A 17428-nucleotide genomic window follows, 5' to 3' on the forward strand; every position below is an offset into this window, starting at 1 on the left:
TGTTGAGAAGAGCTGCTGTTGAGTCTCATATCAGTGTGTGTGAGTGTCGTTCGTCTCTTTCTCTGCTGGAGTTTGTGTTCATTTGAGTGTGACGGAGGTTTTTGTACGACGCTTTCACTAGAATGAAGCACTGTGGTGGACTTTCGGTGGAGGAACTAAACTGACCATCAGTAAGTCTCTAAAATTCTCTAAAAATGTTCATATATAATTGTTTTGTTTTTAGATTATTCAAACAAGCATTTTGCAACAGGGTTTTAAAAATTATAAAATAGTTTAAATAAAAAATATTAACTGTAATATTTCATGGTGAATTTGTTTCATAATAATCTGTCTACTATTTCACAATTACATGTTTATATTCAGTGATACTTCATGATATTTATCTTTTTTCATTGCAAGGCATATTTTATGTTACTTTTAGATATTTATTTCTTTTTACAAGAGTAATTTCAGATATTATATTAACTAACATTGTTTGTTTTTTAATATATTGATTGCAATATTTTCTGAAATTTTCAATTATTTCTTAAAATACATAATTATGTCCATAATTTTTGGTAAATTTAATTATTCAGAAATGTTGTAATGCATGAAACAAAAGTTTGATGATACGGACAAAATAATTATAATTTTGTAGGCGTCATCATCAGACAAAGAGAAAGATTTGAAAAATTCATAATTTTATCTTACATTTGCTGATAATTATGATTGTGAGTGTCTTAAGTTAATAATGAAATGATCATTTAAATTAGTTTTCTACATATAAATCATCAGTTTGTGGACAATGTTTTTAAAATGAGTTTGAGATTAAACTGAACCTTATTCAGAAAAGATGAAATGACTGTAATATTTGCTGTATATCATGTCTGCTTCAGAGAACTGATTTATATTTATTCATATATCTTATACTTCATATATTTAGTAGCAGTGAATATTTTATTTGAACTGAGAATATTGAAATGTAAATGCAGGATCATTACTATGTGGTTTATGAAAGAAAGCAGTGATGTGGGATTTCTGTAAAGATGAAATGATTGTGATTTTTCCTCCATTACTGTGTGTGACATCTGACTAATTGATGATCTAAAGACGTTGGTGTTGTTTGTGTGTGTTTGTGCAGCTGGTCCCGCAGTGAAGCCCTCCGTGTCTCTGCTGCCGCCCTCTTCTCTGCAGATCTCTGGAGACTCAGCCGCACTGCTCTGCCTGCTCAGCTCTTACTCTCCACAGGGGGCGACGGTGAGCTGGACGCTGGACGGGTCAGAGGTCACCGAGGGGGTTCAGACCAGCGCAGAGAGCGAGCGGGACGGACGCTACAGCCGCAGCAGCGTCCTGAGCCTCAGCAAAGCACGCTGGGAAGGCGCGGATCGCTTCGTCTGCAGAGTAAGACATGACGGAGCTGATCACGAGGCCTCGTTCCTCAAGAGCTCCCAGTGCTGATGTTTCTCCGGTCCAGACGAGCCGTATCTGAGCGTCCGGCAGGATTCGCAGCAGTCACGTGATTTACAGCTCAATACTGAAGCAGTCTTTCAATGTGCTGCCATTGCTGTTCATTCAATAAAGCTTCTGAACGCGTTACATTTGTGTCGGACTGCATCATTGATCAGTGTGTCGTTCATTCAAAGTCCTGCACTAAAGTTTCAGCTGCTTTTGATTGATTGTAATAGTTGAGAACAGCTGCATTTAGCAGGAAATGTCAAATGAAGCTCTTGGGGTTTGAACATGGTCACTGGAGACGGAGCTGCTCTATTCTGAGAGGATCACAATCACTAAACCTGCCAATGCAAATGTGATTTTCACCTCAAACTCACAGTTTCACTCTTTGATTGGTTCAACGCTCTCAACTGGAACACTTTCACTTCTGCTCATGAGAAATGAGTTATGAGTAATACATTCATAAACAGCTTTAGATGAAGGAGCTGCTTGAAAAACATCTGCATGTTACTGATACACCATGACTTTAGTGTAGTTTAATGTACAAAAACAAAACAACATATGAATCTACATATCAATTTACACACTCTGTTTTCTCTGAATCTGAGCATATTTGAGTCAAACCCGTCTGTCACAGGACAGATCACAGTCTAATAGAGCTGATTTCAGTCCTAAATCAGTTTTGAGCACATGTGTAGTTCCTGTCTTTGTCCTCTGTGTGTCAGTAGTGTGTGAAAGTGTGTGAAAGTGTGTGAGCAGCTGCAGTATCAGTTCAGTCACTGTGACTCTGACTGACGGAGGTTTTTGTACGACTCTTTATCACTGTGTGAACACATGTTTACTGTTTGGATAGTGGAAACTCTGACAGTAATAATGTCCAGCATCTTCAGTCTGGACTCCACTGATGGTCAGAGTGAAATCACTGTTAGATCCACTGCCACTGAATCTAGATGGAGTTCCTGACTGGAGGCGGTTTATAAAATAAATCAGGAGTTTAGGAGCTTCTCCAGGTTTCTGTAAGTACCAGGCTAAACCTTCCTCCCCACCACTCCATCTGTATACATTACTGCTAGTTTTACAGTGTATTATAAGTGTTTGTCCTGGTTGAGCTGCTGTCATTGAGGGACTCTGAGTGACGGTGATCTGTCCTCTACACTCTGAAACACACAACAAGAAGAAAATCAACTCTTTGACAATATACTTGAAGAAATGAATTGATATCAAACTTGTGCTCCACAAACCTTGAGCAAACGCTGTGAGAGTCCAGATGAAGATGATGATGAAGGTCATGTTGATGAAGATTGTTGTGTGTGTCAGTGATGAAGTGTTAAACTCACAGCACTATAAACACTCTCAGAGCACTGAAGCATCTGATCAATATGCAAATTAACTCATTCTGTATTTAAATGAGGCTCTAAATGAAGGTTCAGGAGGAGCTCGTTCATCTCATCCTGTCAGTCACAACATCAAATATTAGTGTGAACTTTAAAAATGTAACTGAATATTAACAAATAATGATGTGCATTGATAAATCATTTATAATAAATACTGCAACATTCCATAAAAACAATAATTGTCCATTTTGTTTTCTCAGTGACTTTAAACACAGAGAGGTGAATGATGTATTTTCTCTTGTGTGGACGTCAACACGCTTAACTCCTCTTAGTTTATCAGTATTTTCCATGAGATTTCTTTGATTCCACATGGAAGTCTCTTTGTTTTGGTGTTGAGGAACTGGTTTGGTCCTTCTTAGGCTGATTTTTACCATCAATCACAACAGTCGCTGGTAAAATGTACAATACAAACAAGTCAGCGCTGATGTGACTGATAAACTGATAAACTTCGTTAAAATAAACTGAATTCATTTTTCTCTGACATCAGGAGCCTTCAGCAGCTTATGTAAAGATGATGTTTTTCCACAGACAGGAACAGCACAACGTATGTGTGACATCACAATCTTGTTATTATATCGTAAACATCTCTGCCTACTTTAGATCCACTCGCTGCTCATCGACTGAACACCAGTGGGCGGGGCCAATGACGTGATGATGTAAAAGTCGTATGCAAATGATTGTGCCCATGTGACGTCACACGCACCTCTGTTCCAAACGAAGCTTTTTTACAGCTTGATTATATAAATGATTTTTATTGACGATGAGGACGTTTTAAGTTATGGAACTTGCAGGATGTAATAATGATAAAAAGACCTCTTATATGCCAGAAGACCAAGAATAATTTCTCATGTTATGACCCCTTTAACCCCTTAACTGTCACGGTCCCGCTGGCCGGACGCCTCCCAACCAGCACACCCATGTTTAGCACATGGGTTAGCCCAGATGAACTGAACACTGCTCAGTGTGCACACTACAGGCTGTTAAATGTAACACAGAAACATGCTGGAGTTAATGAGATAATTAGGTGATAACGAGCAGAATCACTGAAGGACAGAGAAACAACAAGAACTACGACTTCAACCACAGCCTTCGATGAAATCAACTGAAGATAAAAGACATTAAATCACTGAAGATCTGATTAAACATCTCCACAAACAGCATTACCAGCTTCACTTGTTACTAACCAGACTGACTTTATTTTTGTTAGATGTCTACAGAAGCTCTTATTTTTTTTTTTTTTTTTTTTTGAACAGTTGTATTTTTCTTTATTAACTTTAACAAAGATGATTAAATACCATTACGATTGTATTGTTCCTTGTTAGTTAATGTTAGTTTTTTTTTTTTTTTTTTTTTTTACAGAAGCTCTTATTGAGAATTACCAGAGGTTTAGATGTTGATGATTTGTTGAAAATAATAGTTTTGTTTGATGTCACCATGATCGAGGTCAGTCTTTGCTTTAGTTAGGCAGTTTTACTCTTGATTTTATTAGTGTTAGTTTCTCTCTGGCTATTGTAGCTGTTTTTTATGGCAATAATGACAAGAGAAAATGTGGTCAACTGCTTTATGATAAGAATATAATTGTCATGTAGTGGCTTAATTCACTAATGACTGAGATTTATATGAATAAAATGTTGTGTTTGTGTTGGATCTCTTCTAGAAATACAATGATAAAACGGTTTTAATCAGAAAAACTGAATGAGTTTTAAACACATTGTACACTTTAAAACTCCGGCAAAACTTCCTCACACACAGACATCTAGAATCAGCGTATGAATCTCAACAATGGTTACATGCTTCATGACACAATGCATTCTGGGTGCATCATGCAAAAAAATGGTAAAAATTTAATTGATGTTCAACAAATAAAAAATCGAGATAATAATGATAAACAAATGATAAAGCTTGGATTGTTAAATATTAGATCACTTTCTTCAAAAGCACTTATTGTAAATGATATTATCACAGACAATAATCTAGATGTGCTGTGTTTGACAGAAACCTGGCTAAAACCGGACGATTACACTACTTTAAATGAGTCTAGTCCTCAAGGTTATGATTATCGACACAATCCTCGACAGAAAGGCAAAGTAATTTTGCTGTAATTTATAGTAATATTTACAGTATTAGTCAAAAGTCTTTCAAATATAATTCCTTCGAAGTGATGGTGCTTTACGTAACATTATGTAAGTTGACATTTGTGTTGGCTACTGTATACAGGCCACCAGGGCACCATACAGACTTTATCAAAGAATTTGCCGATTTTCTATCAGAATTAGTACTAGCTGCAGATAAAGTCCTTGTTGTTGGTGATTTTAATATCCATGTAGATAATAAAAAAGACTCATTGGGATTGGCATTTATGGACATTCTAAATTCTATTGGTGTTAGACAACACGTGTCGGGACCCACTCATTGTCGTAATCATACTTTAGATCTAATATTGTCACATGGAATCGATATTGACGCCGTTGAAATTCTGCAGCAGAGTGACGACATCTCAGATCATTATCTAGTCTCGTGTATACTACATTTAGTGAAAGCGGCTAAACTGCCTCCCTGCCATAAATATGGTAGAACCATCACTTCTACCACTAAAGATCGCTTTATAAATAATCTTCCTGATCAGTTTCATCGCCTTAGCATACCAGACAGCTTAGAAGACCTCGATGTTGCAACAAAAACTATTGCCTCTGTCTTTTCCAGCACATTAGATTGCTCAAGTTGTGGTTTTTTAATAAGAGGTTTAATAACAGCCAGCTTAAAGGTTTTTGGTATGTATCCTAATGATAAAGATGAATTAACAATATTAAGAAGAGGATCTATGACCTCTGGAAGCATCTCTTTCAATAGCTTAGTTGGTATGGGTCTAACATACATGTTGTTGATTTTGATGATTTAACAAGTTTAGACAATTCTTCCTCTCCTAAAGCAGTAAATGAAATGAATTTTTCCTCAGGGACACTACAATGCACTGTCTGACACAAGACTGTAGTAGACGGTTGCATGGTTATAATTTTCTCTCTAATATGATCAATCTTGCAAGTAAAGAAGTTCATAAAGTCGTAACTGCTGTGCTCTTTGGGAACATCAGAAGTTGAAGCTTTATTTCTTGTTAATTTAGCCACTGTATCAAATAAATACCTAGGGTTGTGTTTATTTTCTTCTAAGAGTTTTGAAAAATAGGCAGATCTAGCAGTTTTTAAGGCCTTTCTGTACTCAATCATTTTCTCTCTCCACGAAATGCAAAATACTTCTAGTTTTGTTTTCTTCCAGCTGCGCTCCATTTTTCTGGCTGCAGTTTTTAGGGCCCGAGTGTGCTCACTGTACCATGGTGTTGGATTAATTTCTTTTATCTTTTTTAAACGCAAAGAAAAAACATGAAAAATGCACATGAAAAATGGCCATAAAAGCTCACAAGAATTTATTATCAAGAGGCCTCAAATAAAGTCGGGATCAATCCTTCATCAATGCATTGTTATTATTATAATATACTGACATTGATCACACTGGAAATAGATATAATGATACATAAACATTATAATCATACCCATAATGTATTCAAAGCTTTAAAAATTCATTTAATCTAATAATTAGTTTTTAATTTATTTGGATTTGTGTCTGGCACTAAATCCTGTCTCTTCATCCAAAAAAAAAAAAACATTTTTGGTGACATACATGTGCTGTTTTTGATCATGGACAACACCTGTTGGGTAATCTGGTCTTTAATTTTTTTTTTTAAATATAACTGATAATTCCTCTATACATAGATATTAATATAAATTATTATCATCTTTTCTGAAGTTGAGGAATGTGTTTATATGATGCTGTTAATATCTGCATTATGAGGGATGAAGCGAATAAATCAATATATTATTAAACTGATCAAGCAGAACATGTTTATGATGATGATGATGATTCAGTTTAGAAAGAAGAATGAGGATAAATTATAAATGCAGAAAATCAAAAATGTGGTGAAGAATGGAAAAATATCCACTGAAGCGAAGATCAAAAGTGACTGAATTTCTACATAAAGGATCTAATAGGATAACAGGAGACAAAAATTACTGCTGAAAAATCATAATCAAAAAGTATAATGATGAAGCTCAACAAAAGTGATGTTAATAACTCATATTGAGTTTTCTTCACTGTTGAGTGTGTGTGAAAGTGTGTGAAAGTGTGTGAAAGTGTGTGAGCAGCTGCAGTATCAGTTCAGTCACTGTGACTCTGACTGACGGAGGTTTTTGTACGACTCTTTATCACTGTGTGAACACAGATTTACTGTTGATGTAGTGATAACTCTGACAGTAATAATGTCCAGCATCTTCAGTCTGGACTCCACTGATGGTCAGAGTGAAATCACTGTTAGATCCACTGCCACTGAATCTAGATGGAGTTCCTGACTGGAGGGTGTTTACATATTTAATCAGGAGTTTAGGAGCTTCTCCAGGTTTCTGTAAGTACCAGAACACACAGGCTGGGCTACAGCTTGTAGCAGCAGTACTGAGTTTACAACTCATCTCAACATTTTCTCCTGGTTTAACAGTTTTCACTGCAGGAGTCTGAGTCACTGTGATCTGAGCTCTACATCCTGAAAAACAAATCATTTATTAGTCCATAGAGTTTATTCTTTATTAGTCAGTTTTAAGGTTGTGTTAAAATCATATTTAAAAAATTTATTTAAGATATACAATGTTCACCTTGTAGTATAAAGCAGTATAAGAGCGTCCAGATGATGATGAAGGTCATGTTGATGAAGATTGTTGTGTGTGTCAGTGATGAAGTGTTAAACTCACAGCACTATAAACACTCTCAGAGCACTGAAGCATCTGATCAATATGCAAATGAACTCATTCTGTATTTAAATGAGGCTCTAAATGTAGCATACAATTTAGGACCAATTTAAATTGTGAAGATGAAATGTTTTAAAACTATATTATCATCATCTAAGCATCATCAGCTCGACTGTAATTCGGCTGCAGGTACGAGACCGCAGGTGATCACAGCTGTACTGATGACAGAAACACTTCAACAGTTTTATTCATGTTATCTTGCACTACATCACTGTGCCACTAGAGGGCGGTGTGAACAGACAGACACACTGAAGAACAGGATCATACAGAGATTAACAAGGACAGTTAATACGGTAACACTTTACAATAACAGTACATGAATAACCATGAACTAATGGCTAAATTAATAGTTACTTCCACATGAACTCATGATTAGATAAGATATGAACTAATGAAGAGTGATCCTTAACTACGACAGGAGTCATAGGGATTCATGCATGAAAACAGCAGCCTTAACTACGCATTAATACATGTTTGATAATTAATGCATCAATTAACATTTAGGGGTAAACTAAATAAATCATCCTAAATAAGAGTAAACAAGAAGTACTCTGAATTTGAATTAAACGTGATTTAATACTGTCATAATTTACACTGTAATATCATAATCTGCCATCTGCAGCTTTGTGACAAATAATTGCAATGGCACATGATTATTTAGCCATTAATTACATAGATCTGTCTAATCAAATGTGGAAAATAGACTAACTACCACTAATACATTTAATTTGATCTAAACTGTTTTCTGATTTTTACAGTTCATTTATATTTAGTCATAGCTAAATAGTCATAGTTTATTCCCGGAACTAAAGTATGTAGGGTTTGTTTCTGGCGGGACACTCATTAGTGGCGCACGCTAGGTGTTCTCTTGGCGCGTTTGTTGTATTGCTGGCATTTTAAACTAATAAATGTTGACTGCTTTGGTAAGCCGAATTAATAATTAAAGACATATTTACATGTATGTTTTATTGGGATTTTCAGGAGGTTATGTGCAGTTATTAACTGTATTTGTATTTTTGTCGTTTAAATGTATATGCTTTGATTAACTTTAGCTTGTGGATGCGCGCTATTTTACATGTAAATGTGCCTTATGTGTGTCTTTACAGGTATGTTTATGGCTTGCTTTCAAGTCCATATATGTTTAATTATATAAATAAAAATAAAATACAAATACTTTTTATTTTAGTTTTTTTGTACAGAAACAGAAACTGTTTAGGATGTAAAGGAATAAGGATGGCATAAGGATGGCACTCTTAGTGATTATTCATATATTAGTTAATGATGTGTGATATGTGCATCATGTCATGACTTTACTTGAGGGGGCACAATCATAATTAACTCATTATTAACTAAGCATATACTAACATCAACTAATGGTTTGTTAATGTATACTTATGTCATGACTTTACTTGAGGGGGCACAATCATAATTAATTCACTGTTAACTACTTACCAAATTCAGCTCATTATTATCATTAACTTACTATCAAATACACTTGTACTAACACAACTATATAAGTATTCAGCCCAGTTAAGTGATGTTGTGTGACTTTTCAAAAAGTCAGAGAATGGAGGTACAGTATATGATCATGGCCTGCGTCTGGATGGAGAGTGAACTTCTGAATCTGATCCCAGCAAATGCTCCCTGACCTTAGTTCATGTTTCCTGTTTGGTTATTTTTTTGGGAACCGATTCCTCAGGAACTGATGTAAGTCACAGTAGTTTAGTTTGATAGGAAAGAATATCACAAAACAGATTAAGACCTTTTAAGATAAATAGTGTATTTAGTATTTTATATGTTTGATAAGGAGGGTCAGTGAAAATAATGGCAAACTAATCATGTGCCTTTCAGTGATGTTTATAATGAAGCTGCTGATGTCAGTAGTTTAAATTCTGACAAGAATAAATTGTTTAAATTTATTTCAAAGTCCAAATATGTATTATTCCTTCTTATAGAGACTGTTTGATTTAGTTTACCCTAAATGTTAATTAATGCATTAATTATCAAACATGTATTAACGCGTAGTTAAGGCTGCTGTTTTCATGCATGAATCCCTATGACTCCTGTCGTAGTTAAGGATCACTCTTCATTAGTTCATATCTTAACTAATCATGAGTTCATGTTGAAGTTACTATTAATTCAGGTATTAGTTCATGGTTATTCATGTACTGTTATTGTAAAGTGTTACCGTTAATACAGTGATGAATTATTCAATGGGGCTCCTGTGTGTGTAACTGTAACGACTGCAAAAGTCACAAACAGTACTTTAATTCTGACCTAGAGTCATTGTTTGAGCCAAAGAGTACAAGCCCTGCAAAGTTTACTTTATGGCCAACAGAAGACAAACACTTGGCCTTTGGATAGCTTCAGTGCACATAATAAGTTAACATAATAAGTTTAGCATGTAGCTTTGTTGAATTGTCTTTGGGATCCTTTACAGCTCAGAAACATCAATCCAGAAACACTTTCTATAGCTGTGAGAAACAAACGTGTATAAAACACATCAGGGGTTGAATACAGGTGGAGTTTATTCTGCAGAAAGAACATCATCAGACCTTCTATGAGTCTTTCTGAACTGTGTCATGTCAGATAACGTGGTCACAACATTGGACCAAAACAGACACATATTCCCTTACATGCAGGTGAGCTGGACGCTGGAGGGGTCAGAGGTCACAGAGAAGGTTCAGACCAGTGCAGAGTTTGATGTACAAAAAAATAAATAAATAAATAAAAAAATAAGCTATGGTTGTTTGATCTGATATCAGTTTACTCTCTCAGTTTCTCTGATTCTAGTTGAGTCAAACCCGTCTGTCACAGATCAGATCACAGTAAGGGTCAGATTTACTAACAGCTAGCACAAGCGCAAACCCTCTTTTGGCATTAAAACACTACTGTCAGGATTTACTAAAGACACGCAGTGAAAAATTAGCGCTGAAAAGCGTTAACACAGTTATTTCTGCACCTGACATTATTGCACATGCATTTGTAGGAGTTTCCCTTTCAGACATTCAGAGAATATTTAAATGAATCACGCAAGGTGATTTACTAAGGTTTGTGCTAGTCAATTTACTGGTATTTGCACCATTGTGCACAAAGTTTCAGTTGAGGAGAAAGTGAGGAAAGGATGGTCAGTTTCATCAGAAGGGTGTGTGAGTGTGAAACACAGTATTCCAGTCTTGTGATTATTGTGGACTATAACTGCACTACTGCTTTATACTGCATATATGTGCTTAGATTAGTTATTTGTTTGGTGATTTGGTAAAGCTCTTTCTCCGATCAGTGGAGCTCTCTCAGTGAACTCCAACAAGCTCCTACAGCTAACAGGCAACGCTCTCGTAACTTTGGCTAACGTTCTGGCAATGTTCTCTCAAAGTTACGATCAAACGTTCTTCCAGTAACATTAATAGAGTGTTTGTTCAACGTTATCTGGTCTTTAATAATGTTCTCAAAAGGTTAGCACAAAAACATTATACATTGTTTGCAGAAGAGTTTTAAATGTTCTCATAGCGTTGGAGGAAAACGTTCTCAGAACAAAAATGTGTTAGCTGGTGAAGTATATTAAATATAGATATCACAAGGTGAAAATAAAATACGGTGGCAGAATTGTGTTAAATGAAGGTTTATTCATCTTAAATACACTTTATTGCTTTAAACGTGATTATTGCATCGTATTTTAGGAACAGTTTAACATCTCAAGTATCAGTTTGAAACTCAATGATATTTTCCTTTTTAAGTTATTTCATAATCAATCAGCATATTTACCAGAATGTGAACCATATTCTGAATATTTTCTCTTTTCATATATATAGGAGTTTGTGATCATTAATGTGTTTATCTAATAATGATGTGATTTTCTTCTTCATGTTGTTTCTCTCGCTGTTGGAGAATTTCTCCCAGTTTTCTCTTGAATCCTAAAGGAAAGCCGCTGGTCAGTGTGATTTCTCTGTGAGCGTCAGCGCAGAGATCTCCTCTCTGAACACAGCGACACTGGTGTGTGTGGCCAACAAGGGCTTCCCGTCAGACTGGAGCCTGAGCTGAAGGTGGACGGGAGCAGCAGGTCTCAGGAGAGCAGCGCTGGGCTCCTGGAGAAGGACGGTCTGTACAGCTGGAGCAGCAGCAGGAGTGGATGGAGACACTGTGAGGACACACGGAGCGGCCGGCCTGTGTGAGGAGACGGCAGTGTTCAGAGGAGATCTGCTGCTCTTCTCACTCATGGAGACCAACAGTGTGTTTCTCTGCAGCACATGAGGGACTCATTCATTCTCCATCAGCTTCAGTCGCTTCATCTGCTCTGCTTTCTGCCTTTCACACAAGACTATGTGTGTGATTTTATTAAACTTCAGTCATTAAATAAAACATAATTGTGTCTTTGAGCTCTTCTTTGTGTCATTTTTGTTTCTGGTCTTTCATTGGATCAGGGCCTTAGCTCATATTTCATAAATAAACTTCACTCAATGGAGCATGAAAACACCTGCAGATACATGATGAAACAAGAACATGCGGCCAAATTATGAACCTCACAGATACAGTGTTAGATTCATTTAATAAGATAAAGAGTTTTATAGTTTAAATATGTACAATGAGAAAAAACTTGAATGCTTTATATATAATTTAATATTTATGAAAATCTTCACTGTTGAGTGTGTGTGAAAGTGTGTGAAAGTGTGTGAGCAGCTGCAGTATCAGTTCAGTCACTGTGACTCTGACTGACGGAGGTTTTTGTACGACTCTTTATCACTGTGTGAACACATCTTTACTGTTGATGTAGTGATAACTCTGACAGTAATAATGTCCAGCATCTTCAGTCTGGACTCCACTGATGGTCAGAGTGAAATCACTGTTAGATCCACTGCCACTGAATCTAGATGGAGTTCCTGACTGGAGTTTTTTTGCTTCATAAATCAGGAGTTTAGGAGCTTCTCCAGGTTTCTGTAAGTACCAGGCTAAAGATTCGTCCCCCCACCTATCCTTGTACACATTACTGCTGGTTTTACAGTTGATGTTCACAGTTTGTCCTGGTTGAGCTGCTGTCATTGAGGGACTCTGAGTGACGGTGATCTGTCCTCTACACTCTGAAACACACAACAAGAAGAAAATCAACTCAAAACTTTGACAATATACTTGAAGAAATGAATTGATATCAAACTTGTGCTCCACAAACCTTGAGCAAACGCTGTGAGAGTCCAGATGAAGATGATGATGAAGGTCATGTTGATGAAGATTGTTGTGTGTGTCAGTGATGAAGTGTTAAACTCACAGCACTATAAACACTCTCAGAGCACTGAAGCATCTGATCAATATGCAAATGAACTCATTCTGTATTTAAATGAGGCTCTAAATGAAGGTTCAGGAGGAGCTCGTTCATCTCATCCTGTCAATCACAACATCAAATATAAGTGTGAACTTTAAAAACTGAATATTAAAAAATATTGATGTACATTGATAAGCCTTTTATAATAAATACTGCAACATCCCATAAAAAAAGAGAAAAACAAAACAACACAAGAATTGTCAATTTTGATTTCATGGTGACTTTAACAGGTGAATGATGTATTTGTCTTTCTCTGCATCCAAATGGCTTTTGTTGGACTGAAGATTGTTGTCAGCAGACGGTGGTCTGTAAGCGTTGTAAACTTTCACCCGTACAGATATTGGTAGAAATTCAGTACTTTCTTGTGTTATTTCTTGCTAACACTGATGCAAGGTTAGGGATAAATCGACTATAATAGTCCCAGAAATGAACGAAGTTGACTGACGTTATTCGGTGCAGACACATCCACGATTGTCCTGACCTTTTCTGGTATCTTATGAAGACCCTGAGCATGAATGATGTGCCCCAAATACTGCAGCAAATCTTTAAAGAATTCACATTTCTTGTGTTGGACACACAGCCCAAACTCATCCAGACGACTGAGGACTGCGTCTACACTCTTGAGATGTTGCTTGTCATTTGATCTAGTCACTAATATATCATTTAGATAGCAATGAACATTGGGAAAAATTGCAGGAGCCGAAGCAATACCAAATGATGTTTAGTAAACAAAATTCGGGAGGAGCAACATTCAAATAATCTGACTAATCATTACGTCATTTCGTCCAGCTGTCAGCAAACAGTAATCAACATATCTACCCAATCAGCATGAGTGAAAGCATATATATAAGACACGGTCGACTCACCCATATCACCTGACAGTTTGACAGCATTCCTCCACCACCCCGTCTCCTCACATCTGCCTGATTTCCTAACCAGAATAGGGGGGAGTACTCTGGGTTCGGGCCAAAATAGCGAGCTCGGAGCCCTCTCCTCAGACAGCATGCCAAATACGCATACTACTACACATACTATTTACTATCTGATTATTTGTAAGTGTGAACTCGTGAATTGGTAATCGATTGTAACAGAAAAGCCTCTTTGACGTGGTGATAGTGAGGCACTTGTGTGAATCTTCTGTCAAGGGCACTTGTAAGTATGCACTGGAGAGGTTCAGTTTGGTGAAGCGTTGGCCCCTGCCAATGATGTGAATAAATCCTCTATTCGTGGAATCGGGTAACGTTCAACACAAAGGCCCGGATTCACTGTTACCTTCAAATCTCCACAAATCCTCACATCTCCATTCCTTTTAACAACTGATTGATAGCTGTGGTCCATTCGCATTTGTCAGTGCTTTATCATTCAGTCACTGTTATATTCAGTAAATAAATAAAATACAAATGTAGCTTTATGTCAGTGTGTCCTTTTTTGTGTCATTTTTGTTTCAGGTCTTTCATTTGGCCAAATTATGAACCTCACAGATACAGTGTTAGATTCATTTAATAAGATAAAGAGTGTTATAGTTTAAGTATTTACCTTGTGAAAAAACTTAATGAAAGCTTCATATTTAATTTAATACTAATGAAAATCTTCACTGTTGAGTGTGTGTGAAAGTGTGTGAAAGTGTGTGAAAGTGTGTGAGCAGCTGCAGTATCAGTTCAGTCACTGTGACTCTGACTGATGGAGGTTTTTGTACGACTCTTTATCACTGTGTGAACACATAGTCACCCTCACAATAACCATCAGAATCTGTTCTGCAATGGAAACTCTGACAGTAATAATGTCCAGCATCTTCAGTCTGGACTCCACTGATGGTCAGAGTGAAATCACTGTTAGATCCACTGCCACTGAATCTAGATGGAGTTCCTGACTGGAGGGTGCTTACACGACGAATCAGGAGTTTAGGAGCTTCTCCAGGTTTCTGTAAGTACCAGGACACACATGGACTGCAGGCTGGAGCTCTACTGAATTTACAGCTCATCGTAACAGTTTCTCCTGGTGTTGCAGTTTTCACCGCAGTCTGAGTCACTGTGATCTGAGCTCTACAGCCTGAAAAACAAATCATTTATCAGTCATTAAAATATATATTATTTTTCACATTTTAAAATTGTGTTAAAATTATATAATTTAACTTCTTCCAAATACATACTGTTCACCTTGTAGTATAAAGCAGTATAAGAGCGTCCAGATGATGATGAAGGTCATGTTGATGAAGATTGTTGTGTGTGTCAGTGATGAAGTGTTAAACTCACAGCACTATAAACACTCTCAGAGCACTGAAGCATCTGATCAATATGCAAACACACTCCAGATCATTTACCTGAAGACAGCAGAAACACTGTTTTGTCATTTAGTATCTTTGCTAATAAATTTCTATTGATCATTTTCAGAAACAGACACTCCTGATTGACTTCATGTTATTTTGGGTGGATCTTCTCCCTCTAAACACTGTTTTAATGATCAGTTTCATTCAGACTTTGATGCTGAGAGCATTTAATACCTGTGCTGCAGATTTGATATCATCATGATACTGTAGAACAGGTCAAAGGGCATCCAATAGAGAATGACCATCTCAATCTGGCTGAAGGTTTCATTATAAAGCAGATCATTAGAATTAGCAGAGTTTAAATCACACGTGTTTGTAAATGTGATCAATGTAGTTTTTGACTGATTATAAAATTTCATCCTTCATGCAATAACAAGTATTTCATTTAAAGATGAATATTTAGTGTGTGTTTTCAGCTCAATCATGTTGATGTTGAGAAGAGCTGCTGTTGAGTCTCATATCAGTGTGTGTGAGTGTCGTTCGTCTCTTTCTCTGCTGGAGTTTGTGTTCATTTGAGTGTGACGGAGGTTTTTGTACGACGCTTTCACTAGAATGAAGCACTGTGGTACACTTTCGGTGGAGGAACTGAACTGACCATCAGTAAGTCTCTAAAATTCTCTAAAAATGTTTATATATAATTGTTTTGTTTTTAGATTATTCATGCAAGCATTTTGCAACAGGGTTTTAAATATTATAAAATAGTTTAAATTAAAAAAAAATATTAACTGCTGCAATATTTCATGGTGAATTTAATTGTTTCATAACTTCTTTAAATTTGTCTGCTGTTTTACAAATACATGTTTATATTCAGTGATATTTCATGATATTTATCTTTTTTCATTGCAAGGTATAATTTATGTTGCTTTTATATATATATTTCTTTTTACAAGAGTAATTTCAGATATTATATTAACTAACATTGTTTGTATTTTAATATATTGATTGCAATATTTTCTGACATTTTCAATTATTTCTTAAAATACTTAATTGTGTCCATAATTCTTGGTAAATTTAATAATTCAGACATTTTGTAATGCATGAAACAAAAGTTTGATGATACTGACAAAATAATTATAATTTTGTAGGCGTCTTCATCAGACAGAGAGAAAGATTTGAAACAAACCATAATTTTATCTTACATTTGCTGATAATTATGATTGTGAGTGTCTTAAGTTAATAATGAAATGATCATTTAAATTTGTTTTCTACATATAAATCATCAGTTTGTGGACAATGTTTTTAAAATCAGTTTGAGATTAAACTGAACCTTATTCAGAAAAGATGAAATGACTGTAATATTTGCTGTATATCATGTCTGCTTCAGAGAACTGATTTATATTTATTCATATATCTTATACTTCATATATTTAGCAGCAGTGAATATTTTATTTGAACTGAGAATATTGAAATTTAAATGCAGGATCATTACTATGTGGTTTATGAAAGAAAGCAGTGATGTGGAATTTCTGTAAAGATGAAATGATTGTGATTTTTCCTCCATTACTGTGTGTGACATCTGACTAATTGATGATCTAAAGACGTTGGTGTTGTTTGTGTGTGTTTGTGCAGCTGGTCCCGCAGTGAAGCCCTCCGTGTCTCTGCTGCCGCCCTCTTCTCTGCAGATCTCTGGAGACTCAGCCGCACTGCTCTGCCTGCTCAGCTCTTACTCTCCACAGGGGGCGACGGTGAGCTGGACGCTGGACGGGTCAGAGGTCAGCGAGGGGTTCAGACCAGCGCAGAGAGCGAGCGGGACGGACGCTACAGCCGCAGCAGCGTCCTGAGCCTCAGCAAAGCACGCTGGGAAGGCGCGGATCGCTTCGTCTGCAGAGTAAGACATGACGGAGCTGATCACGAGGCCTCGTTCCTCAAGAGCTCCCAGTGCTGATGTTTCTCCGGTCCAGACGAGCCGTATCCGAGCGTCCGGCAGGATTCGCAGCAGTCACGTGATTTACAGCTCAATACTGAAGCAGTCTTTCAATGTGCTGCCATTGCTGTTCATTCAATAAAGCTTCTGAACGCGTTACATTTGTGTCCGACTGCATCATTGATCAGTGTGTCGTTCATTCAAAGTCCTGCACTAAAGTTTCAGCTGCTTTTGATTGATTGTAATAGTTGA

The 17428-nt window shown here is 36.6% G+C and overlaps 2 gene segments (V, D, J or C); both read right to left on the bottom strand.

Annotated features, from left to right (window-relative positions):
• Nucleotides 1-2193: 2193 nt before the first annotated feature.
• LOC137014153 (Ig kappa chain V region 3547-like) lies at nucleotides 2194-2837 on the bottom strand. The segment is given in 2 exon segments: nucleotides 2194-2588; nucleotides 2673-2837. Coding segments are annotated over 2 exon segments (387 nt in total).
• Nucleotides 2838-12409: 9572 nt separating this feature from the next.
• Nucleotides 12410-12885, bottom strand: LOC137013726 (Ig kappa chain V region 3547-like). The segment is given in 2 exon segments: nucleotides 12410-12747; nucleotides 12837-12885. Coding segments are annotated over 2 exon segments (387 nt in total).
• Between the last annotated feature and the right edge of the window lie 4543 nt (nucleotides 12886-17428).

Source organism: Chanodichthys erythropterus, chromosome 23 (assembly GCF_024489055.1).
Source record: "Chanodichthys erythropterus isolate Z2021 chromosome 23, ASM2448905v1, whole genome shotgun sequence".
NCBI lineage: Eukaryota > Metazoa > Chordata > Actinopteri > Cypriniformes > Xenocyprididae > Chanodichthys > Chanodichthys erythropterus.